Here is a 27,380-nt window from a genome sequence, read left to right on the forward strand (position 1 = left end):
CACTCCAGAGACTTGAGCACAAAATCCACGCTGTCACTCCAAATGCAGTACTGAGGGAGTGCTGCACTGTCGGAGGTGCCGTCTTTCGGATGAGATGTTAAACTGAGGCCCATCTGCCCTCTCAGATGCATGCAAAAGATCCCATGGTACTATTCGAAGAAGAGCAGTGGAGTTCTCCCTGGTGTCCTGAATAATATTTATCCCTCAACCAATGTAATTAAAACAGATTATCTAGTCCTTATCTCATTGCTGTTTGTGGGACCTTGCTGTGTGCAAATTGGCTGCTGCATTTCCTACATTACACTCCAAAAGTACTTAATTGGCTACAATGCGCTTTAGGACATTCTGAGGTTGTGAAAGACTGTGAAGTTATATGAATGCAAGTTCTTTCTTTTTACTTTTATTTTTAAAGCTGATCGTAAGAAATCAAATGATCACAGCTGTGGTAAGTTTATTAATTTAACCATGCTGTGTAAAAGAGCACCAACTCCACAGAGGGAACAAGACTTCATCACTGAATTGATGTGACTGCATAGAAGACAGCACTCCTTCAGTACTGGGCTGAATTGTCAGACTAGTTTATGGAGTCGGGTTTCTGGAGTGGGGCTTGAATCCACGATCTTCTGACAGAGAGGCGTCTGCACCAAGACTGACAGTTAGAAGAACCCCCCAAAAAAGCAACGATGAAAAAAAGCATCACACAACAATGTTGGAAAAGATGAACAGCAGAGAAGAAAAGAACTTTGAAGGGAGAAATTAACTTGGGAGAAAGTAAGTCATAAATACTATATAATAACAAAAAAAATCTGCCCAATGATTGTCAGTAAATGCATTGTCAAAAAATACTATTCAGGGCAGAGTTGTGGTCAGCTGCAAGATCCCATGGTCAAATAGTCCTCTGGCACTCACACCCTAAGCTCACACGTGAAGAATGTCCATTTAGGTGAGGTACCAAAAGGCTGCTGTACTAGTGGAACCATACGCCAACATAAGTCATTGGTAGAGGTTGGAAAGGGAAGAAAGTTAAGGAAAATAAATCCTTACTAGTAAGAATGCAAAAAAAAAACAGCTCAACTGTTTCCGATGCTTTTTCTTGTTGTGTTCAATTTCACGTTTACATAAACATTATGGAAAATTATCTACAGAAAAAAATCTGATCAGCATAAGGGAGCAGTGGCTTGATACCAAGTCTGATTGCAATACATTTACAGCCAGTCATTTCAGTTTGGAATGCAACAATCCTTGTGATAGTATCTGAATAACAGTAGTGTTCAAACTGGATTAAAATATATGCACATGTGGGAGACATTCTTAATGATATGCTATACTTTAAAGATAAAACCAATGGCATCATATATTGAACTGCATAGTGAGAATTTCTAGCAAGACTTGCGACAGACCAAACATAAAATACATCAGGGATAGCATTTCTTAGAATTACTATTCCATATCATGGCTATGCTTCCAATAACTTGTGCGCTATTCCAAATTGAAAACACCAGTGCAGATTACCTCACTCTCTGTTCTACAAGTTTCTGTTCCTCTTCAAGTAGAATCTTTCTCCTTTGCTCCTCAGCTTCCCGGAGTAGCTCCTGTTGTCGGTACCAGGCTGCATTCTCAGCCTGCCTCTTGACATTTTCAGCTTGCATTCCGTATGCCAACTGCCTGAGCAGACCATGAGAGCAAAAATAAATGAATATGCTAGGATACTTTGATGTTGTCGCTGGACCTTTAGCTGAAGAACTCATTACTAAGTGATTATGTAAAAATGAGAGCTCGTCCATACATTGAACAGGAGGAAGCCATTCAGCCACTCGAGCCTGTTCTGCCATTCGATTAGATCATGGCTGATCTGTACCTCAATTCCATTTACTCACCGTTGCGTCATATCCCTCTATATCCTTGCCTAACAAAAATCTAACAAGCTTGGTTTTGAAATTTTCAAATGACACCCAGACCTAACAGCTTTTTTTGGGGGGGGGGGGAAAGAGTTTTCCAGATTTTCACTAACCTTCGTGTGAAGAAGTGCTTCCTATCATTACCCCTGAATGGCCTAGCTCTAGTTTTAAGTTTATGCCCCCTTTTCTGGACTCCCCCAGCAGAGGAAACGGTCTCTGTCTACCCTATCCAAACCTTTAATCATCTTAAACACCTCAATTAGATAACCTGTTAATCTTCTTTATTCAAGGGAATACGTCTAGTCTATGGAGTAAAAACAGAAAATGCTGGAAATCTCAGTGGGTGAGGCAGCATCTGTGGAGAGAAAGCAGAGTTGATGTTTTGGGTCGATGACCCTTTGTCAGAACTGGAGAGTGTTCGGAAAGAACACATTATTAAGAAGTACTGAAAGGGGGAGGGGAAGAAAGAACAAAAGGGAAGTTCTGTGATAGGTTGGAAGACAGGAGAGATTAAAAAGAGACAAAAGGGATGATGAGCCAAATTGAAATGTTAACGCTAAGAGTTAGAAAAACATTAGATAAGATAGGCTGTGAATGGCAGGATAATGACCAGCTGCTATTAGAGACAAGGAGAAAAAAAGAAACAGGCTCTGCAGGGGGGGGGGAAAGGAAGCCAAAGATTGGCAGTGGATACGCTCTGAATTTGTTGAACTCGATGTTGAGTCCAGAAGGCTATAAAGTGCCTAAATCAAAGATGAGGTGCTGTTCCTCAAGCTTGCGTTAAGCTTCGTTGGAACAGTGCAAGAGACCGAGGACGAAGATATCTGAGTGGGAGTGGAGTGGAGAATTAACGTGACAGGCGACCGGAAGCTCAGGGTCACACTTGCGGACTGAACGGAGGTGCTCCGCAAAGCGTCACCCAATTAACGCTTGGTCTCCCCAATGTAGAGACCACTGCAAGCACCGAATACAGTATACTAAATTGAAAGAAATACAAGTAAAGCGCTGGTTCACCTGAAAGGAGTATTTGGGGCCCTGGATAGTGGGAAGGGAGGAAGTAAAAGGGCAGGTGTTGCATCTCCTGTGTTTGCACGGAAAGGTGCCATGGGAAGGGGAGGGGGTGACTGCAAAATGGACCAGGGGTCATAGAAACATAGAAAATATGTGCAGGAGTAGGCCATTCGGCCCTTCGAGCTTGCACCACCATTCAATAAGATCATGGCTGATCATTCACCTCAGTATCCCTTTCCTACTTTCTCTCCATACTCCTTGATCCCTTTAGCCGTAAGGGCCATATCCAACTTCCTCTTGAAAATATCCAACGAACTAACATTAACAGCTCTCTGCGGTAGGGAATTCCACAAGTTAACAACTCTGACTAAAGAAGTTTCTCCTTATCTCATTCCTAAATGGCTTACCCCTTATCCTTAGACTGTGTTCCCTGGTTCTGGACTTCCCCAACATCGGGAACATTCTTCCTGCATTTAAACTGTCCAGTCTCGTCAGTATTTTATACGTTTCTATGAGATCCCCTCTCATCCTTCTAAACTCCAGTGAATAAAGGCCCAGTTGATCCAGTCTCTCCTCATATGTCAGTCCAGCCGTCCCGGGAATCAGTCTGGTGAACCTTCGTTGCACTTCCTCAATAGCAAGAACGTCCTTCCTCAGATGAGGAGACCAAAACTGAACACAATCATTCCAGGTGAGGCTTCACCAAGGCCCCGTACAACTGCAGTAAGTCCTCCCTGCTCCTATACTCAAATCCCCTAGCTATGAAGGCCAACATACCATTTGCCTTCTTCACTGCTTGCTGTACCTGCATGCCAACTTTCAATGACTGATGTACCATGACACCCAGGTTGCGTTGCACCTCCCTTTTTTCTAATCTGCCGCCATTCAGATAATATTCTGCCTTCGTGTTTTTGCCCCCAAAGTGGATAACCTCACATTTATCCACATTATACTGCATATGCCATGCATTTGCCCACTCACCTAACCTGTCCAAGTCACCCTGCTGCCTCTTAGCATCCTCCTCACAGCTCACACTGCCACCCAGTTTAGTGTCATCTGTAAACTTGAAGATATTACACTCAATTCCTTCATCTAAATCATTAATGTATATTGTAAATAGCTGGGGCCCCAGCACTGAGCCCTGCGGCACTCCACTAGTCACTGCTTGCCATTCTGAAAAGGGCCCGTTTATCCCGACTCTCTGCTTCCTGTCTGCAAACTAGTTCTCTATCCACGTCAGTACATTACCCCCAATACCATGTGCTTTAATTTTGCACACCAATCACTTGTAAGTGACCTTGTCAAAAGCTTTTTGAAAGTCCAAATAACACCACATCCACTGGTTCTCCCTTGTCCACTTTACTAGCTACATCCTCAAAAAATTCCAGAAGATGTGTCAAGCATGATTTCCCTTTCATAAATCCATGTTTACTTCGACCGATCCTGTCACTGCTTTCCAAATGCGCTGTTATTTCATCTTTAATAATTGATTCCAACATTTTCCCCACTACTGATGTCAGGCTAACCGGTCTATAATTACCCATTTTTTCTCTCTCTCCTTTTTAAAAAAAGTGGTGTTACATTAGCTACCCTCCAGTCCATAGAAACTGATCCCGAGTCGATAGACTGTTGTAAAATGATCACCAATGCATCCACTATTTCTAGGGCCACTTCCTTAAGTACTCTGGGATGCAGACTATCAGGACCTAGGGATTTATCGGCCTTCAATCCCATCAATTTCCCTAACACAATTTCCCACTTAATAAGAATATCCTTCAGTTCCTCCTTCTCACTAGATACTCAGTCCACTAGTATTTCCGGAAGGTTATTTGTGTCTTCCTTCGTGAAGACAGAACCAAAGTATTTGTTCAATTGGTCTGTCATTTCTTTGTTCTCCATTATAAATTCACCTGATTCTGACTGCAAGGGACCTAAGTTTGTCTTCACTAATCTTTTTCATTTCACATATCTATAGAAGCTTTTGCAGTCAGTTTTTATGTTCCCTGCAAGCTTACTCTCATACTCTATTTCCCTCTCCTAATTAAACCCTTTGTCCTCCTCTGCTGAATTCTAAATTTCTCCCAGTCCTCAGGTTTGCTGCTTTTTCTGGCCAATTTATATGCCTCTTCCTTGGATTTAACTCTATCCTTAATTTCCCTTGTTAGCCACGGTTGAGCCACCTTCCCTGTTTTATTTTTATTCCAGACAGGGATGTACAATTGTTGAAGTTCATCCATGTGATCTTTAAATGTTTGCCATTGCCTATCCACCGTCAACCCTCTAAGTATCATTTGCCAGTCTATTCTAGCCAATTCACATCTCATACCATCCAAGTTACCTTTCCTTAAGTTCACGACCCTAATATCTGAATTAACTGTGTCACTCTCCATCTCAATAAGGAATTCTACCATATTATGGTCACTCTTCCCCAAGGGGCCTCGCACAACAAGATTGCTAATTAGTCCTTTCTCATAACACATCATCCAGTCTAGGATGGCCAGCCCTCTAGTTGGTTCCTCGACATATTGGTCTAGAAAACCATCCCTAATACACTCCAGGAAATCCTCCTCCATCGTATTGCTACCAGTTTGGTTAGCCCAATCTATATGTAGATTAAAGTCACCCATGATAACTGCTGTACTTTTATTGCACACATCCCTAATTTCTTGTTTGATGGCATCTCCGACCTCACTACTACTGTTTGGTGGTCTGTACACAACTCCACTAGCGTTTTCTGCCCTTTGGTATTCCGCAGCTCTACCCATACAGATTCCACATCATCCAAGCTAATGTCCTTCCTTATTATTGCGTCAATTTCCTCTTTAACCAACAACGCTACCCCACCTCGCAGAGGGAGCGGTCCCTTCGGAATGCTGAGAGGGGAGGGGAGGAGAGAGTAAGAAGTGATTGATGGTGGGATCATGCTGCAGGTGGGGGAAATGGCGGAGGATGATCTGTTGAACGTGGAGGCTGGTGGGGTGAAAGATGAGGACAAGGGGAACCCTGTCATGGTTCTGAGAGGGAGATGAGGGCAGAGGTGCGGGAAATAGAACGGACACGGTCGAGGGCCATGTTAACCACGGCGGAGGGAAATTCTCGGTTGATAAAAAAGGAAGACATGTCAGAGGCACTAGTGTGAAAGGTGGTGTCGTCAAAGCAGATGCGACAGAATCGGAGAAACTGGGAGAATGGAATGGAGTCCTTACAGGGTGCAGGGTGGGAGGAAATGTAGTTCAGGTAGCTGTGGGCTTATAGTGGATACTGGTCGAAAGCCTATCCCAGAGATGGAGACGGAGAAGTCGAGGAAGGGAAAGGAAGAGTCGGAGATGGATTATCTGAAGCTGAGGGAAGGATGGAAATTGGATGCAAAGTAAATGCAATTTTCAAGTTCAAGCAGGAAACAGCAACGAAACAGTCATCAATGTACCGGAAAAAGAGGTGAGGGAGGGGACCCGAGTAGGACTGGAATAAAGAATTTTCCACATATCCCACGAAAAGGCAGGCATAGCTCGGACCCATGCGGGTTCCCATAGCAATACCTTTAATTTGGAGAAAGTGAGTGGAGTTCAATGAGAAGTTGTTCAATGTGAGAATAAGTTCAGCCAGGCGGAGGAGGGTGATGGTGGATGGGGACTGGTTGGGCCTCTGCTCGAGGAAAAAGCGGAGCGCCCTCAGGCCATCCTGGTGGGGGATGGAAGTGTAGAGGGATTGGACGTCCATGGTGAAAAGGAGACGGTTGGGGCTGGGAAACTGGAAACTGTTAAAGTGGCAGAGGACGTCGGAGGAGTCGCGGATGTAGGTGGGAAGAGAGTGGACAAGGGGAGAAAAAAAGAGAGTTGAGATAGGAAGAAATAAGTTCTGTGAGGCAAGAACAGGCTGAAATGATGGGTCTACAGGGACAGTCCTGTTTGTGGATCTTGGGAAGGAGGTAGAAGCAGGCTGTGCGGGGTTGGGGAACTATGAGGTTGGTGGCTGTGGAGGGAAGATCTCCAGAGGAGATGAGATCAGTGACGGTCTGGGAAATTATGGCTTGATGTTCAGTAATGGGGTCATGGTCCAGGGGGAGGTAGGAGGAGGTGTCAGAGAGTTGGCAATCAGCCTCTGCAAAGTAGAGGTTGGTTCGTCAAACAATAACAGCGCCACCTTTGTCAGCAGGTTTGATGACAAGGTTGGGGTTGGATCTGAGCGAGCGGAGTGCTGCAAGTTCAGAGGGAGGTAGTTTGGAGTGAGTGAGGGGAGCAGAGAAATTGAGACGTCCGATGTCCCGTCGGCAGTTTGCAATGAAGAGGTCTAGAGAGGGTAAGAGGCCCGAGGGAGGGGTCCAGGTAGAGTGAGAATTCTGAAAACTGGAAAAAGGATCAGCTATGCAGGGGGAAAACTCCTGGCCGAAGAAGTGGGCACGGAGACGAAGGCGGCGGAAAAAGAGCTCAGCATCGTGCCGAGCTCAAAATTCATTGAGGTGGGGGTCGTAAGGGGATGAAGCTCAGGCCTTTGCTGAGAACTGATCATTCGGGGTCAGAGAGGGGAAGGTCAGAGGGGATAGTGAAAACATGGCAGGGTGAGAGATTGGAAGAAGGGATGGAGTCAGAGGGGAGTGTCGGGGAAGAAGGTTCCGGAGGGGCGTTGGTGTCCAAGAGATATTGGAGCTTATGATCTTTGACACCTGAAAGGAAGGAAAAAGTTTTTGGTTAAAGTGCCGGATGAGGCGAAGGATGAAATGGAATTGCGGACCAGAACAGCTTAGAGATAGAGTGAGTCGGTGCTGCTGAAGAGAGAGGTCGAGAGTGTGCAAGTGGTGGCACATAGCGTTGAGTGTGGATCCCAGGATGCGGCGAGAGCAGTGGTTTGAGAAACATTGAATATCTCAGAGGTATCTGTAATCCTGGGTGGATCCAAAACATGAGGGGTGGAATTTCAGTTGGAATCCACGGGAATTAAGTCTGAGGCGGAAACAGTTACTGAGGAAAGAGGAAAGCGAGTCTTGGCAGAGTCTCGTCTAGGCAGCTTGTCCTCATAATGTAACCATCTAAGTTCCGGTAAATGGAACCCTACTGTGCCTTAGAGGAAGGTAAACTGCTCATTATTTTAGGTTATGATAATCAGAGGATGGGAGAGTCCAGAACAAGGGGGCATTACTTTAAAATTAGAGCTCGGCCATTCAGGGGGGATGTCAGGAACCACGTCTTCACACAAAGGGTAGTGGAAATCTGAAACTCTACGCCAAAAAGCTGTTGAGGCTGGGGGGTCAATTGAAAATGTCAAAACGGAGATTGATGGATTTTTGTTAGGCGAGGGTATTAAGGGATACAGAACCAAAGGCAGGCGGATGGATTTGAGATCAGCCATGATCTAATTGAATTGCAGAACAGGCTGGAAGGGCTAAATGACCTATTCCTGTTCCTATGTAGGTGGTCTGATTAGCTAACTAAAACCCTTTGTTTTGTACGCTCACTCCATAGCTTTACGGTTTTCAGGTCCTAGCCTCCAAAACATGATCAAACGAACCAGCAATGAGAAAACAAACAGCAGTCTAAAGTCTATGTCAGATTAATTACAGATTTTGAGACTGCCTCCTGAGCGTGTTCAACACAGTTGGAGCAACTATATCATTTGGGATACCCTTGGAAATTGGAACAGCTTTTTAAAAAAAAAACTAAGAGACGTTAGTAATACATCAGGCAGATGGATCTGAAAGGTTCACTAGCTAAGCATCAGGCTCCAGTTTTGAAATTTATACATCATACATTTGCAGCTGAAGTAAAACTCTCCTGGTTACCTTAGTGAAGTAACATAATTTGAAAAATATTTCCAAAGGAGCAAAAAATAAAAATTCAACAATGGATTAATCAATCTCCTGTCTTAAGCAAATATTCTTGCATGTCCATCATATCCTTAAAAAAAAACAGAATAAATTTAACTTGGATGAATTTCTGAGGGTGCATCTACACTACACCTGTAGCAGCAATGCAAAATAGTTTCACTTTGCATCAATGCTGCAGTCACAGCATCAATGCAGCCTGAATGTGGAGACAGGGCCCAACCTGAGTTGGAGTAACAAGTTTAACATTTCAGAATCAGTCCAGGCAGTAACCCCTAAACACTACACAAATTTAGCACAAAAGAAAAATACTGCAGACGCTGTAAATCTGTAATAAAAATAGAAAATGCTGCAAATAATCAGCAGGTCAGGCAGCATCTGTGGAGAGAGAGAGTTAACGTTTCAGATCAATTACCTTTTGTCAGAACTGGAAAAAGTTAGAGATGCAACAGGTTTTAAGCAAGTGCAGAGGCTGGGAAAGGGGGTGAAGAAAAGAACAAAAGAGAAGGTCTGTGATAGGGTGAAAAGCAGGAGAGATAAATGACAAAAGAGATAAAAGGTGCAAGTTTAACATCCATGTGAAGTTGAAATCATTTTTGCACCAATGCTAAATTTGTAGTGGAAACATATTATGGATCAATTTTCTACTTGCACATCTGTAATTACACTGCACAAAAGAAAAAGTGGAAAAACATTCTCTTCTTTTAAACTTCATTTTCATGTTTACCTTTCTTTTAAGTAATCCAACTCCTCATGCCAGATCTTCTCACGTTCTTGAGTCTGGTAGTCAACAATAAACTTTGGGTATTTGTTAAATATTGGATACTGCCCCTTGGTTAATGGTATAAAGTCATCCAACATACATTTGGGATGGATGTCCTCAGGTGTGGTATCCATGAGATGATATGCTTCTTTAATTACTGCACTTAGGTCCAAGTTGTTGCGGTGGTGGAAGAAATGCTATGCAAGATAAAAGATTGTTTGAATTTTCCAGATATTCTATGAAACTTGCGTCAATTCCTCTCTCTCCCCACTCCCAAACACTTGTCATACACAATCATATTAAATAGGATTAGAATACAAGCTCTTATGAAAAGAAAACATTACTTTGTAATAAGTTTAAAATCATAATAACAGCACTTCAGTGTCATTAACACCGAGATACAGATCATCATCTTTTTGCTTTTGGTGACGTTTGTATGTTCAATAAGGTGTGGCATTATCAGTGCTTAAACAGTTCCACATGCCACCACAATTTCTCTTTCCATTTTCCTCTCTCAGAACATCTGCTGGGGCTGCACTCTTGGGATCAAATAGATCCCAGTTGATTCTCTACTCCATCTCCACACGACTTGTCTTCGATTGCTGCTATTTCTGGATCCCGATGGCAATGCTAATGTGAATATGAATTCTATGTGGTTTAATTATGAACAATATGAAGAGATGCTGTAGAACCTTTCAACATACTCTTATGATCTCACATGTATCATTGCTTAAGGGACTGATTGGTACCCAAGTACTTTTCATAATTGAAAAAAACTGCCAGCACTACCAACATGGGTATAGTAACAACAATAAGGGAGCATTCAATGAGATACCAAACCTGTTTGCCTCCCAGTTAGTAGGAGCTTTTTAAGGGGCCTATTACAGAATGGTTCGCCACCACCACATTTCTCAAGATAACGAACATTTTCTAGCATGTAAAGGCTGCAACACCTTACAAACTACTGCATAGCTGCCATTGCTAAAGAATATAGCTAGGGGATTTGAGTACAGGAGCAGGGAGGTCTTACTGCAGTTGTACAGGGTCTTGGTGAGGCCTCACCTGGAATATTGTGTTCAGTTTTGGTCTCCTAATCTGAGGAAGGACGTTCTTGCTATTGAGGGAGTGCAGCGAAGGTTCACCAGACTGATTTCCGGGATGGCTGGGCTGACATGAGGAGAGACTGGATCAACTGGGCCTTTATACATTGGAGTTTAGAAGGATGAGAGGGGATCTCATAGAAACATATAGGATTCTGACGGGACTGGACAGGTTAGATGCAGGAAGAATGTTCCCGATGTTGGGGAAGTCTAGAACCAGGGGACACAGTCTTAGGATAAGGGGTAGGCCATTTAGGACTGAGATGAGGAGAAACTTCTTCACTCAGAGAGTTGTTAACCTGTGGAATTCCCTGCCGCAGAGAGTTGTTGATGCCAGTTCATTGGATATATTCAAGAGGGAGTTAGATATGGCCCTTACGGCTAAGGGGATCAAGGGGTATGTAGAGAAAGCAGGAAAGGGGTATTGAGGGAATGATCAGCCATGATCTTATTGAATGGTGGTGCAGGCTCGAAGGGCCGAATGGCCTACTCCTGCAGCTATTTTTCTATGTTTCTATGTTCAATTTCAAACGATATGCTTACAGCTCAGTCAGAATATTAATAGGTAGGAACATTTAATTCTCCCACAACCAAAATACTTCCTTTACCATCATGCCAAACTTCCTTGCTTTGCAGGAAGGTTCCAAGTATATTAACTAATCTATATTCTGCATGTTTACATGGTTAGAAAGATCTGGGAAATAAACCAAAAATATTAATAGATCAATGAATGATAAAGTAAGTGTTTTGCCCATTATATTAAAAATCCAATGCTTAAACAGTTATGGCAGAACATAAGAAATGGGAGCAGGAGCAGGCCATTTGGCCACTCAAGCCTGCTCCGCCATTCAATAAGATCATGGCTGATTTGACCATGGACTCAGCTCCACTTCCCTGCCCGCTCCCCATAACCCTTTACTTCCTTATCGCTCAAAAATCTCTGCCTTAAATATATTCAATGACCCAGCCTCCACAGCTCTGTGGGGCAGAGAATTCCATAGATTTGCAACCCTCAGAGAAAAAATTTCTCCTCATCCCAGTTTAAAATGGGCAGCCCCTTATTCTAAGACTATGTCCCCGAGTTTTAGTTTCCACTATGAGTGGAAATAGCTTCTCTGCATCCACCCTGTCGAGCTCTCTCATTATCTTCTAAGTTTCAATAAGATTACCTCTCATTCTTCTGAACTCCAATGTGTATAGACCCAACCTACTCAACCTATCTTCATAAGTCAACCCCCTCATTTCTGGAATCAACCTAGTGAACCTTCTCTGAACAGCCACCAATGTAAGTACATCCTTCCTTAAATACGGAGACCAAAACTGTACGCAGTACTCCAGGTGTGGCCTCACCAATACCCTGTACAATTCAGTCTAGAGCCATTTATTAAAAACTAAATTAAATATTTTTTGCTGCTTGTTAATTAGAAAAAACATTTTAGTACAGCAATTTGGTCATGGAAACGTTATCAACAGCAACAGGGAGTGAATTGGAGAAGACAGAGAGACTTGTCACCTTTAAACACGAGTCGTGGCTCAGTGGCTAAGCCAGAAGGTTGTGGGTTCAAGCCCCACTCCAGACCCCTGAGCACATAATCTATGCTGACACTTCAGTGCAGTATTGAATTGTTAAAGATGCCGTTTCTCAGATGGAAAATTAGACTTGGGTCCCATCTGGTCGATCCCATTAGAACAAACAAACTTGAATTTATATAGCACCTTTCACGATTTCAGGATGTACCAAAATACTTCACAGCTAATTAGGTCATTTTGAAGCTTAATCACTTATGTATGGAAATGCAGTAGCTAATTTGCACACAGCAAGCTCCCACTAATAGCAATGAAATAAATGTTAATCAAAATGTTTTTGGTAATGTTGGTTGAGAGATAAATACTGGCCAGGACACAGGGAGAACTCCCATTGTTCTTTTTCAAATAGTGCCATGGGATCTTTTACGTCCATCTGAGAGGGCAGATGGGGCCTCAGTTTAACGCCTCACCTGAAAGACGGTACCTCGGACAGTGCAGCGCTCCTTCAGAACTGCACTAAAGATTGAGCCATAAATTGCTGCCTCTCCAGGAGCATATGATGTGTGCACGTGCCCGAAGAGGCCCTGTAAGATCCGGGTTTAGACGTGCACTGCGCACGCGCCTAAACTTGACACTTTCTTTTGACAGATCGTACGAATGCGAAACTAAAGGGCCTCCGCAGGCGGAGAGTTGGGCTATTTGCCCAACTCCTGCCCAGCGAATGTTCTTAAAACTCTTATGCTTGGTAACTCCGTGACTCTGCTGGTTCAAAACGGAATTCTCTGTGTGAGCGGATCGTATTCGGTGGTCGGAGGCTTGTGTCCGCGGGAAGCCTCCGACAGCAATTTTTGGCCCAAATGGCTCATCTTTGACCTTGCATTCACAAAACTTCTGCCACTGAACCAAGGCGGACACGTCTGAGAGTTTAACATCCAAAGAATATAGTCATTCTTAGCTAGAATAGTCAAGGGGTAGATAGTAAAGGATCCTATGGCACTATTCAAAGAAGAGATGGAGAATTCTCCTGGTGTTCTAACCAACATTTACTAAAACAGATTATCTGGTCATTATTTCATTGCTGTTTGTGAGAGCTTGCTGTTCACAAATTGACTGTCATGTTTCCTACATTACAACAGTGATTACACTTTAAAAAATAATTAATTGGCTGTGAAATGCTTTTAGATGCCCTGATGTCACAAAATGTGCTGTACAAATGCAAGTTCTTTATTTTCATTCTTAAGTCATGCAACCAATAGGTACTGAATACTTTAATTCACCAAATCTGTAGGACTTAATTTACTATAGGAATTCTCAGTTACTTACTAATATTAGTACCAACATAAACTGAAGATGCAAGCTACAATCTCACATCAACTAAAGGTAAACACTTATAAACAAAAACAAACAACATTCTGGCATTGGATAACCAGACTGTTGCGCTATTGAAGAAAACAGATCAATTCCCCACATTTTGGAGCTTCTATTTATGCTGCAGGACAGGCATCTCCACTGGGGGTAGAGGTGTGATAAAGATGACAGAAAAATCTGAGCCCCTCTGTTTGGTACTTGGGTGAGAATTGTATTGGCAGCAGTCTGGGACCAAACCACTTGTCTAGCGACTAACATGCTTCAGGAATTCTTTGTGGCCATTTTTCCCCGCAGATAGGATTTAGAAAAATAGTTACTTTTGGACGTTGGGGTTTTAAAGCATAGTGTATTCACATAAGTAAAAAAAAAAAGGATCCAAGGTAGTTATGATGCTATTGAACTATCTTAGATGGTGTTTTCCCATAGACTGTAAATAATCAGCAATTTCTTAGCTTGATTCAGCAATCAAGAAGCACTTCACACACATTGCGCTGGAAAGTCTCTGATCCCTTTCTGGCTGTGAACAGGAGATGAAACACTGAGGCAGGCGGGGTAATTTTAATTTGACCCGCCAGGCGTGAACGGGGAGAGTTGATGTTCAGGTCATTGACTTCAAAGGAGCACAAAATCGGATAGTGTGTAAAATGGGCCTTCTGCCCAAACACACCGTATTCCTTCCTGTTGGGTGGGTTAGATTAAAATGACTCCCAGAGACACATGCAGGATTTTTTTGAAACTGAAAGCACTGAGGCAGTTGTGCCTACTGAGGACTGTGTGAAGGTTAAAATGAAAGGGGTAGTTAGAAGTTATTTTGTTTGTCGAGCAATATGACCCAATGATGCAGTGTAATGCAGCACCTGCATTATTTTGTACTGTTATTCAAAGACAGGTTGTATTGATTGAAATAAGTGAATCCAATGGTGTGCTATACATGTGCTGTGAAGTAAGCTGGCTAAAGAATTCACATCTGGTACCATCTCACCAAGTATTTGCTCAGTCTGCTTTTGGAGGGATTGAAGGAATATATGTGCGAAAGACACAAATACCTGGTTTTAAACCACAAAGCGATACTATTCTTACACCCCTGGATTACGTTATCATACAGATAGATATTGGGTAGTGAGAGTCTACCCTGGCGTAAAGAGGCTTGGAGTCCACTTACAGAAGTGACTGGCACCACTGAACCAGAGAAGGTATCAACAATAGACCCTAAATGTGAAACGGTGACTTGTGAGAAAGGCGGAAAAAAAGAGAGAAAAGGAGAAAGAAAGAAAAGTAAGAGAGAAGAGGAGAGACGAGGAGGCAAGCTGGGTGCCTCTATTGTAGGGTCACATTTCTTAACAAAAGAAAGACATACACTGTAGGAAAAAGAACAATGACATGTTTTAACGAAACTAGAAAATGCTATATTAAAAATAAACTTACCACAAATAGTAAAGCTCAAGTTTATTAATATGAAAAATGCCATGCTCTATAATTAACATTAATGATAATTTAAACTTTTTTTTCTCACCTCAAGGTCTTCTTTTATATTGCAATGGAGCAAAGGAGCTCGAGAACAAATTAAATAGGCTACTACTGCCACCAACAGGAAGGACGGATGATTGGAGAAAATATTATCAAATAGTTTAAGCCACTCCTCTCTTGTTAGCACCTCCGAGAAGAGTGTTTCAATAAGTGGCCAGGCATATGTCTGCGGACAGAAGCAAGATCATGATAGTAGTGCAGTGAAGAAACGTTTCTCAGATTTAAAAGAAAATCAGAATTGAAAAATTAGCATTACTTAAAATAATCATAAAAATAGATCATAAAATTTGTGATGCAAATGTGTGCCAGAATGAAATATCTAGATTTTGCTCAACTGGGACATAGACAGATCTCAGATTTTTTAGACCTCAATGACAATCAGCACAGCGCACTACAGATTACACCATTTACATTGGCTTGTGGCATTAAAAATGAAGGGAACACTTTGGGACAAGGTTGTACAATAACCAGAAAACCAGATCATTGTATTTAGTACTGGGCCATGTAATGAATTAGAGACACTATCCTTTCATCTTTGTTAATGGTGTTTGAACCTAATTTAGAGTTATAGGATGAAAGCTTCCTCCTGACGTCTATAAGTACACAGTGAAATAAATTTGGACAGTGTCAATGCAGCTCCAAGATGATACAACCTCACTGTTTTAAAAAAAAAAAGCCCAGTATTTAACACTCAATTGCTGTTCTTCTCTTGAGACCATAGGATTGGCTGGTGTAGGAATATTATTCTGGTGCAATAGTAGGTGCTTCTGGGGTTGCGGTTTAGGTACATTGTTGGGACAGAGTAAGGAAGTAACAGTCCTGTGAAGCACCTTGGGAGGTTTGACTACATTAAAGGCGCTATATAAATACAAATTGTTGTTGTTATATTCTGCAATCAGATATGCTATGCCTGATTTAGGAATGCCTTACTCCCCATCAGCTTCTGTACAAAGTCACCTTGAAAGTATGAAGACAAGATCTAAAGAGAATTTGGTAAAACAAGCGAATGCAGATTAGCTCACTACCTGTGTGGTTACGTTGTATTTCATCAAGTGTTGCAGCAGTTCTTTATCATGATGAGCCAGAATATTCTCAATCATGCTGAGAAGATTTAAAGGAGGATTTGGAAAGTACTCAAACCAGTGTTGACACCAGTTTACTAGAAAATAGGTAAAGTTGATAGATTATACCTACAGTACATTTATCCTCAATAGTAAAAGCATTTTTTTTAGCAATTACTTAATTAATCAAGAGGTTGTCCAACTCTACTTACTTATAACTGTAGCAACAACTTCGAATCCAATCAACTGGTTGTTTTGAAAGAGTTTTACAAATGGAAATGCCAGTAGTGGAAGGTATGAGACCTCACTAAAGATGGCTGACCAGTGAGCCATGACTGACAACACCCTGAAGAACAAAACAGCCACAATATATTACTAAAATAAGATTTCATTTTATTTCCCTTCCCATTAAATCGCTCTGCAATATGTGCAGTTCTCTGGAGCTCAACCAGTCCTACTTTATCTTTTGCAAATGGATCAAATTTCCTCCTAATTCATTTACTGTATAAAAATGATCACAGCAACTCAACCTATACAGATAAGCATTTGAAACTTTTCGTTTTATTAAAAAAAAGGTTACTTTAAAAATGGCTTTTTATTGCATTTAGCAATTAAGGGCAAAATTTAAACCACTTGCAATACAAGTGTAATTACCCTCATTTAAGTCTTAAACTCTGGGCTAAACCCAGATACTATGTACCTATTCTCATTAGGTAAGGAACATCACAGTCCACAAGCTATTAGAGGCTGTCTATAGAACTGTTTTCCAACACAATTTATAGCTGACAGGAGAGGAAGAGTAATGGGCATTTTGTAATCTATTAGTAGTTAATAAATTATTTTTACTCAAATTTATGGCTTAGAAAATATTCATGAAGATTAAGCTGAGCATTCAGAATTGAATCATCATACTAAGATGATCTGCCCCTCCCACTTCATACTTTTGTAAAATATAGCAAAGTATTTTGATATATTTGGACTGAATTACATTTATATCTGTACATAGATACACACACGTACTAGCTCGATCCTAACTTTCATCAATTACCCTAGTCATGATAATCAACACTTACTTGGGATGAGCCCAGTTAAACTGAAGTCGTTCAATGCTGAACTCCTGATTACTTTGGTTATTGTTAGGTTTTTAATAACACAGGTAGTGCCTCTAATAACGGTATAACATAATTATTGCAACTATTTGAAAATGGTCTAAAGAAGAGGAAATACTTGTGTTCTTCCAGCTGGAGGAGGATCTCCAGAAGTGATTGCCCTCAAAGGCAAAAAATGGACGTAATTAAAAAAATATTGGTCTTAGCATATGGGTGATGTTGGCAAGGCTGCATTTATTGCCTAGGTGACTCAAGGTTGCTGTATTGGGCATTCTCCTTAAACCACTGCCATGTTTGTGGTGATGGTGCACCCACGTGGTGTTAGATAGGGAATTCCAGGATATTGACCCAGTGATGGGGAAGGAATGGTGATTTTTGTCCAAGTCAGGGTATGACTTCAAGGGGAACTTGGAGCTGATGGTCTTCCCAATCACCTGCTGTATGTATCCTTCTCGGTGGTGGAGCTTGTGGGGTCGGGAGAAGAAGCCTTGGTGATTTGCTGCAGTGTATCCTATAGGTAGTACACAGTGCAGCCATGGTATGTAGGTGGTAGCAATGCTGTCAGGGTGGAACTGCCTGTGACAGTTAAGTTGGTGAGGACAATGGCAAGTAGGTTACTTCCTCATGTTGATTCCCTCACCAGTTGACGCTGCCCCAGTTTGGCAGCTGTGTCCTTCAGTCAGTGGTGGTACTATGGAGCCACTCTTGGCAATGGACATTGAAGTCCCTACCCAGAGTGCATTCAGTATCCTCGATTCCCTCAGAGCTTCCTCCAAGTGACAGTCAACATGGAGGAATACTGATTCATCAGTTGAGACGGCAGGGATGTGTAATAAAATAATAAATTAGGTAATTGCAGCGATGATCTCATTTTTTAAATGGATTATGCAAAATTGAATGGACAAGAAAATATCAACGCTAAAAGTTACTGAGTCTTAGGGCTCTCACATCTGGACCTGCCTGAGCAATTGGTGTTAAAAGTTAGTATTTTTGTCTTACTAGATAGCTTTCTAGTGATTCTTTAAGTTAAAGCCATACTTAAGTATATTTGTAACAGATTTCTTCAAAAAAAAAAAGCATTTTGTAAAGTTTTGAAACATACCGTTGAAGAATTCTTAAAAGTTTTTGACTTTTGATAGGGTATTTTTCATGAATTCCCAGGTATGCAGCGTGTGTACCCTTGTCAGTGAGGCTACTGAATGCTGCATGATTCTCAGGCAATTGCAGTAAAGAACGCCAAATAAACATCCTTTAATTCAAAATCAAAAAATATAAAATTTACATAGAATTTACAGCACAGAAACAAGCTATTCGGCTCAACTGGTCTATGCCGGTGTTTAGCTCTACATGAGCCTCCTCCCACCACTCTTTGTCTCACCCTATCAGCATATCCTTCTATTCCTTTCTCCCTCATGTGTTTAGCTAGCTTCCCCTTAAATGCATCTGTATTATTCGCCTCAATTTTTCCATGTGGGAATGAGTTCCACATTCTCACCACACTCTGGCTAAAGATGTTTCTCTTGAATTCCCTATTGGATTTATTGCTGACTACCTTATATTGTTAGCAACCTTTCCTTATGCAAACTGTAACTGTTAACATAAAAAACTTGTTCATTATGAACTTGCGAAGATATAAATTACATTGACATTTTGGTTCCCTTCATAATTCTACTTAAAGCTCAAAACTGCCCACAAACACATTGTCTGTTTACATTCATTTTAAAATCAATTCAATTTTTTTCCATCAAGTCCAGAACAAACTGAACATGTAGGTATTGGGTGAGGGGGTGAAAGAGGAGAGAAGCCAACAATGAGCATTACATCAAACTACTCAAAATTCCTTCAGTTTAGCTCATATCAATGCAATTATTATAAACATATGGATGTTCAAACAAAATCTAGCTGCAGGTACTAAATTAAGTTGTAGATATTATCGAACGTTTCTGCAGTGTACCTGTACTTTACTGGATATTCTCCAAATTCTTTTAACAGGGCCTGTAGCCGCTTTTTATTAAGACCCGCTGGAAGCACATTCTAAAATATTGTGAAGAGAACAAGAAATCACAAATTATTTCTCTTTTCCAAACAGGGTAAATTGGCATGTCACTAGTTGAAAATATTTTAACATTTGTTGTTAACTGTTCACCACATGATCTAAATTTTTTTTTTTTTTTTTTTTTTTAAGGTCAATTTAATTTAAAATCTCCCTCCCTTCCAAGCCTTCTAACCTCTTTGTCCTCTAGTATGGTGCCTGATGGCTTTAGGATCCTGGTCTGGATTTTCTTCCCAGCTGTTTGTCCTCCCCAAGGTCTTTCTACTCTTCCAGACGTCACTCTCATCTTCAGGCCAGACGTATCATTCTTATTTTCAGAATCCTTGGTCTTGTCGCTGTCTGCAACAACTTTAACCAGTGGTGGAGGAGGCTGGAGAAAATAAAATTGACCTGAGACAGTATAATTTCCTCCACTTGCACTGATTTCTTCCAGAAGTCTGCTACTAACACAGTATTAACCAGAATTACAGCCAATGTTGTGAATTCAAAGGAGCAAGCAATTGTCCCATCACAGTCACAGTTCTAAGCACCATGGTACAGTAAATTTAGAAACATGAGAACTGCGCAGTCACAGCTGAAAGACTAGCTAGGATTGTAATGCAGAATAAAGCAGTTTATTCCTTAAATGTACTGTATCTGTAGAACAGAATATAACAAATGTCACGAATTTGTCATAGAGTACACCCACCAACACTTTTTTAAAAAACTATAAAGTGATCCAGCAATGTACTGCATAGAAACACAGACAATACATGTACTCAATGTGAGTCAATAATCTATTTTCACTTTGAAAATTATAACTTTGTAGGAACAACATTTTTGGTAAATGTGGGCCCAAAGAACTCCCCTGCTCTTCTTCAAATAGTGCCATGGGATCTTTTGCGTCCACCTGAGAGTACAGACGAGGGCTCAGTTTAACTGAAAGACGGCACCTCCGACAGTGCAACGCTCCCTCAGTACTGCACTGGGAGTATCAGCCTTGATTTTGTGCTCAAGTCCCTGGAGTGAGGCTTGAACCCACAACCTTCTGACTCAGAAGCGACTGAGCCATGGCTTCAAAACACTTTAAAAAAAAAAAGGCAGAGTTAATGCGCCTGACAAAGACCTGGAAGATTCAGCCGGAGCTGGTACTTGACCCGAGGAAATAAAAGGGCCTGCAAAAAATAAATTAATTTATGCCCTCACATTAGCAGAGGGGTTTACAAAAGTACAAACGTGTCCCAGCTTTAGGAAGATTTCCTTATTTACTTCAAAAATGTCCCTTTCTCTATTCAGGAAAACTATTAGCAGATGCCCGAGAGAGAAGGCATTAGCCAAGGAATAGTGGGTGTTATAGGGAGCTAAAACAAAAACAAATTCCAGAAAATTTTGAATACATTTCAATTCATCTTCATTATTCGGGCTCACAATTTCCTCAATAAAAAAAGTGATAACATAGGCTTATCATGTCATAGAATCTTACAGCATAGGAGGTTGTCATTTGGCCCATTGTGCCTGTGCCGGCTCTTTGAAAGAGCTATCAAGGTAGGTCCACTCCCCTGCTCTTTCCCCATAGCCCTGCAATTTTTTTCCTTTTCAAGTATTTATCCAATTCCCTTTTGAAAGTTATTATTGAATCTGCTTCCACCGCCCTTTTCAGGCAGTGCATTCTTGAATGCATTTCATTTTGTATTAAAAGATTAAAAAACTGTAAAATTAAGGCAGACAGCAGCCATACCTGACTAAAACTGGCAACACAAAAACTCAGAGCAGAATATTGAACAGATGCTACTTTTATATCAATATCCATTTTGCCATTTATTTGCTAAAAAATAGCAAATAACAGAGACAAAAATAAATATCTGTAGGCGATTACTCTTTTCCTCATCAACTCGTATGCCAACATTGGAAGCATAGTGGTCATGTTACTGGACCAGTAATTCAGAGGCCTGGACTAATGATCCAGCAGCTGTGGAATTTAAATCTGGAATAAAAAAGCTATCTACCAGATGTTGTAAAAACTAATGAACTGGTTCACTAATGTTCTTTAGAGAAGGAAATCTGCCATCCTTACCTGGTTTGGTTTGTATGTGACTCCAGACCCACATCAATGTGGTTGGCTCATGCCTCCTCTCTGAAATGGCCTAGCAAGCCATTCAGTTGTACCAAACCCCTACGAAAAAAGACCTTCACCTCATGGACTGCAGTGGTTTGAGAAGGTGGCTCACCACCTTCTCAAGGGAAATTAGGGATGGGCAATAAATGCTGGCCTTACCAGTAATGCCCACATTCCGTGAATGAATTTAAAAAAAATGCAGTACTAAACTGAAATTGCATGTAATCTCTACAAAGATTCTCTGTACAGTATTTCCGTAGCATTTATGAAAGTTAGAGAAAAATGCAAAACAATTCAACATTTTATTAAATCTCAGTAACAGCAAAATAAAATGGGAGTTCTATTTTTATGCAGCTATCAAAGTCCCTCAAATCATGACTGAAATTCATCATAAAGTGAAGTTTTTGCATCTATTTTATTAATATAGCAGCCAATAAAACTGAGTACCTTATTTAATTCCTGTGCTAAGGCTCTGACACTGTAAATGCCAAGGCTGCCATCCTCTAAGACAGCTGCAATGTAGTGTCCATTTGAACTGACCGCCAAGGTGTTAATTCCATTATCAAGGCTTCCAATGTCAAAAAGCAGTTTGCAGGTCTGGATGTTGATAAACCTCATGATGCCATCCTGGCTCAGGACTCCAATGACCTGTAATATTGGTCAAACACATCATTTGCAACAACGACTGAAGTTAAATCAAACGGCAATACTACATCAATGGAATACGTAGCACGCTAATGATGAACAAGCCACATTTTCTGGTAAATTAAATGTTCAATACTGCATTCACTCGAATTGAGGAACATAATACTCTAAATTTAACATAACTAAAGGGCCGAAATGCGAGGCGAGGCATGACTTCCTGCATCAGGCGCAGAAGTTCGCCCGGCAGCGAAATTGGGGTTACCACCCCCGAGAGGAAGTGCAGCGCAAAGTTAAAGGGGAGGGCACGCTGTGAACTCTGTAATGGGGCGAGGGGCCATCACTTTACCACCGGAGAGCAGGGTGCCGTGGCAGCAGCCCAGCACAGAAGCGGAGTGCCAGGCTGCAACACTGTGACAAAATCGACAATGCAAGGCCACGACTGGTAAGTCGGCCATGGAAAAAAAAAACTGCGCACCACACCTTCCCTTTAATTTTTGCCCGCAAGCGGAGTGCGACCTGGTTCGGGACCCGCGAAGCTGACGCGAGCATTGCCCGCAGCGGCCCCACGGGGAGCAACCAAAGTTTTGCTCTGGGCGAAAAAAGGCCGCTGCACACGGTGATGATCATCATCGCGCCGCAGCTGCCCCCCGGGGTGCTACCGGCAGGAGCTGGGGGCTACCGACTTGCACCTCCGCTAACTCTCTTGGAATTTTGCGGGGGGCGGTAGCGGCCCCTCGCCGCAGGCCAGAAGTCACTTGGGTGCTGTTAGCGCCTCATGGGGTGCTAACGGGAGGCGCAAACGACGCAAGTTCTCCCCCTAGGCTTCTTAAAAACATCCGTCTTTTTAGGTATACTTGCACCTGAAAACTATTCAGCCTATTGAAGTTCAAATTCCAGAAATAATCTATAGTGCTCCCCTATAGCCCCGCCCCGCCCCCACCCACATCACAATCACATCATTTGTTTATGTAAATAATGACAGGGTTTTTACCTCCACTACTCTACCTGGAAATCTATTTCTCCAATAATCATCTTTGCATGAAAACCAACTCCCTGACACCAGTCCCAAATCTGCTTTACACTAGTTTGAACGCCTCTTATCCTACGGTCAACAGTTTATAGAATCATAGAAATTTACAGCACGGAAGGAGGCCATTTCAGCCCATCGTATCCGCACCGGCCAACTAAGGCCTATCCAGCCTAATCCCGCTTTCCAGCTCTTGGTCCGTAGCCCTGTAGGTTACAGCACTTTAAGTGCACATCCAAGTATTTTTTAAATGTGGTGAGGGTTTCTGCCTCTACCACCCTTTCAGGCAGTGAGCTCCAGACCCCCACCACCCTCTGGATGAAGAAAGTCCCCCTCTTATCTCCTCTAAACCTCTCCCTAATTACTTTAAATCTATGACCCCTGGTTGCTGGCCCCTCTGTCAAGAGAAACAGGTCCTTCCTATCCACTCTATCCCGGCCCCTCATAATTTTATACACCTTAACAAGGTCTCCCCTCAGCCTCCTCTGTTCCAAGAAAACAGATCCAGCATCACCAATCTTTCCTCATAGCCAACATTTTCCAATCTAGGCAACATTCTTGTAAATCTCCTCTGCACCCTTTCCAGTGCAATCACATCTTTTCTGTAATATGGTGACCAGAACTGCACACAGTACTCCAGCTCCAGCCAAACCAATGTTTTATACAGTTCAAGCATAACCTCCTTGCTCTTGTATTCAATGCCTTGACTAATAAAGGCAAGTATTCCATATGCCTTCTTAACCACCTTATCCACCTGGCCTGCTACCTTCAGGGTCCCTTTGTTCCTCTACACTTTTCATGTGTCGTACCATTTAATGGGTATTCCCTTGCCTTGTTAGATCTCCCCAAATGCATCACCTCACACTTATCCGGATTTAATTCCATTTGCCACTGTTCTGCCCACCTGACCAGTACATATAAACATAGAAAATAGGTGCAGGAGTAGGCCATTCGGCCCTTCAAGCCTGCACCGCCATTCAATGAGTTCATGGCTGAACATGCAACTTCAATACCCCATTCCTGCTTTCTCACCATACCCCTTGATCCCCCTAGTAGTAAGGACTACATCTAACTCCTTTTTCAATATATTTAGTGAATTGGCCTCAACAACTTTCTGTGGTAGAGAATTCCACAGGTTCACCACTCTCTGGGTGAAGAAGTTTCTCCTCATCTCGATCCGAAATGGCCTACCCCTTATCCTTAGACTGTGACCCCTGGTTCTGGATTTCCCCAACATTGGGAACATTCTTCCTGCATCTAACCTGTCTAAACCCGTCAGAATTTTAAACGTTTCTATGAGATCTCCTCTCATTCTTCTGAACTCCAGTGAATACAAGCCCAGTTGATCCAGTCTTTCTTGATATGTCAGTCCCGCCATCCTGGGAATCAGTCTGGTGAACCTTCGCTGCACTCCCTCAATAGCAAGAATGTCCTTCCTCAAGTTAGGAGAACAAACTGTACACAATACTCCATATGTGTGGCCTCACCAGGGCCCTGTACAACTGTAGTAACACCTCCCTGCCCCTGTATTCAAATCCCCTCGCTATGAAGGCTAACATGCCATTTGCTTTCTTAACCACCTGCTGTACCTGCATGCCAACCTTCAATGACTGATGTACCATGACACCCAGGTCTCGTTGCACCTCCCCTTTTCCTAATCTGTCACCATTCAGATAATAGTCTGTCTCTCTGTTTTTACCACCAAAGTGGATAACCTCACATTTATCCACATTATACTTCATCTGCCATGCATTTGCCCACTCACCTAACCTATCCAAGTCACTCTGCAGCCTCATAGCATCCTCCTCGCAGCTCACACTGCCACCCATTTAATCCCCTCGTCTAAATCATTAATGTACAATGTAAACAGCTGGGGCCTTTGCAGTACCCCACTAGTCACTGCCTGCCATTCTGAAAAGTACCCATTTACTCCTACTCTTTGCTTCCTGTCTGACAACCAGTTCTCAATCCACGTCAGCACACTACCCCCAATCCCATGTGCTTTAACTTTGCACATTAATCTCTTGTGTGGGACCTTGTCGAAAGCCTTCTGAAAGTCCAAATACACCACATCAACTGGTTCTCCCTTGTCCACTCTACTGGAAACATCCTCAAAAAATTCCAGAAGATTTGTCAAGCATGATTTCCCTTTCACAAATCCATGCTGACTTGGACCTATCATGTCACCTCTTTCCAAATGCGCTTCTATGACATCCTTAATAATTGATTCCATCATTTTACCCACTACCGATGTCAGGCTGACCGGTCTATAATTCCCAATTTTCTCTCTCCCTCCTTTTTTAAAACGTGGGTTACATTGGCTACCCTCCACTCCATAGGAACTGATCCAGAGTCTATGGAATGTTGGAAAATGACTGTCAATGCATCCACTATTTCCAAGGCCACCTCCTTAAGTACTCTGGGATGCAGACCATCAGGCCCTGGGGATTTATCGGCCTTCAATCCCATCAATTTCCCCAACACAATTTCCCGACTAATAAGGATTTCCCTCAGTTCCTCCTTCTTACTAGACCCTCTGATCCCTTTTAAATCCTGAAGGTTGTTTGTGTCCTCCTTAGTGAATACTGAATTCAATTGATCTGCCATTTCTTTGTTCCCCGTTATGACTTCCCCTGATTCTGACTGCAGGGGACCTACGTTTGTCTTTACTAACCTTTTTCTCTTTACATATCTATAGAAGCTTTTGAAGTCCGTTTTAATGTTCCCTGCAAGCTTCCTCTCGTACTCTATTTTCCCTGCCCTAATCAAACCCTTTGTCCTCCTCTGCTGAGTTCTAAATTTCTCCCAGTCCCCGGGTTCGTTGCTATTTCTGGCCAATTTGTATGCCACTTCCTTGGCTTTAATACTATCCCTGATTTCCCTTGATAGCCACGGTTGAGCCACCTTCCCTTTTTTATTTTTACGCCAGACAGGGATGTACAATTGTTGTAGTTCATCCATGCGGTCTCTAAATGTCTGCCATTGCCCATCCACTGTCAACCCCTTAAGTATCATTTGCCAATCTATCCTAGCCAACATTGATATCCTCCTGCAGTCCGCAGCCTTCTTCTTCATTATCATCTACACAGCCAACTTTAGTGTCAACTGCAAACTTCTTAATCATACCCTCAACATTCAAGTCCAAGTCATTGATATATGCCACAAAAAGCAAGGGACCCAGCACTGAGCCCTGCAGAACCCCACTGGATACAGCCTTCCAGTCACAAAAAACCATCAACTATTACCCTTTGCTTCCTGCCTGAGCCAATTTTGGATCTAATTTACACTTTGCCCTAGATCCCATGGCTTTTACTTTCATGACCAATCTGCCATGTGGAACCTTATCAACTGCTTTGCTAAAATCCATATATACTACATTATACGCACTGCCCTCATCGACTCTCCTCAAAAAATTCAATCAAGTCAATCAGACACGATCTTCCATGCTGACTGTCCTTGATTAGTCCATGTCTTTCCAAATGAAGATTTATCCTGTCCCTCAGGACTTTTCCAATAATTTTCCCACCACTGAGGTTAGGCTGACTGGCCTGTAATTACTCAGTCTATCCCTTTTTAAACAAAGGTACAACATTGTCAGTCCTCCAGCACCACACCTGTAGCCAGAGAGGACTGGAAAATGATGGCCAAAGCCTCTGCTATTTCCTCTTTTGCTTCTCTTAACAGCCAGGGATACATTTCATCCGGGCCTGGGGATTTATCCACTTTCAAAGCTGCTAAGCCGCTTAATACTTCCTCTCTCACTATGTTTATCTTATCTATTATTTCACACTCCTCCTCCCTCATTGCAAAGTCTGCATCGCACCTCTCTTTTGTGAAAACAGATTCAAAGTATTCATTAAGAATCATATCCACATCCTCTGCCTCCACACACAGATTTCCTTTATGGTCTCCACTCTTTCTCTAGTTATCCTCTTGCTCTTAATGTATTTATAAAACATCTTTGGGTTTTCCCTGATTTCACTTGCCAACATTCTTTCATGCTCTCTCTTTGCTTTCCTGTATCTTTTTTAATTGCACCCCTGCACTTCTTATACTCCTTTAGAGTTTCTGCAGTATTGAGTTCTCGGTATCTGTCATAAGTTTAGATTGAAGTAGTGTTCCAGATTTGGTTTTATTGCCCAGTTTACCATTTGAAATTAGCTGCTTTTTCTATCCATTCGCCAGAAAATCCAGGCACTATATTATCTCTATGTGATACTCTCAGTTACCTCTTCATGAGGTGGAACAGTCGATGTTTTTCTAGGATCAAGCCCTCCCTTAACTCTTCTCTGCAGCAGCTCCGGAGCTTGGATATCACCCTTGTGTCTCAGTGGGTAAAATGACTCAGTACTCCAGGTACTGCACAGCGCTAACCTGA

At 42.1% G+C, this 27,380-nt stretch overlaps 1 protein-coding gene across 3 annotated transcripts in view; it reads right to left on the reverse strand.

Moving 5' to 3' along the window:
• tbc1d31 (TBC1 domain family, member 31) overlaps positions 1–27,380 on the reverse strand; it is a 92,676-nt gene that overhangs the window by 29,620 nt on the left and 35,676 nt on the right. For all 3 annotated transcript variants that reach the window (XM_070888719.1, XM_070888713.1, XM_070888727.1), the window contains 9 exons: positions 21,778–21,978; positions 19,411–19,605; positions 19,137–19,216; positions 18,285–18,431; positions 16,286–16,419; positions 16,038–16,171; positions 14,999–15,178; positions 9,455–9,687; positions 1,513–1,665 (listed from right to left, as the gene is read on the reverse strand). In XM_070888719.1, coding sequence (XP_070744820.1) covers positions 1,513–1,665; positions 9,455–9,687; positions 14,999–15,178; positions 16,038–16,171; positions 16,286–16,419; positions 18,285–18,431; positions 19,137–19,216; positions 19,411–19,605; positions 21,778–21,978 — 1,457 coding nt within the window. The remainder of the gene's footprint in view (positions 1–1,512; positions 1,666–9,454; positions 9,688–14,998; positions 15,179–16,037; positions 16,172–16,285; positions 16,420–18,284; positions 18,432–19,136; positions 19,217–19,410; positions 19,606–21,777; positions 21,979–27,380) is intronic.

The sequence above is a fragment of the Pristiophorus japonicus genome, chromosome 1 (assembly GCF_044704955.1).
Source record: "Pristiophorus japonicus isolate sPriJap1 chromosome 1, sPriJap1.hap1, whole genome shotgun sequence".
NCBI classification, from domain to species: domain Eukaryota; kingdom Metazoa; phylum Chordata; class Chondrichthyes; family Pristiophoridae; genus Pristiophorus; species Pristiophorus japonicus.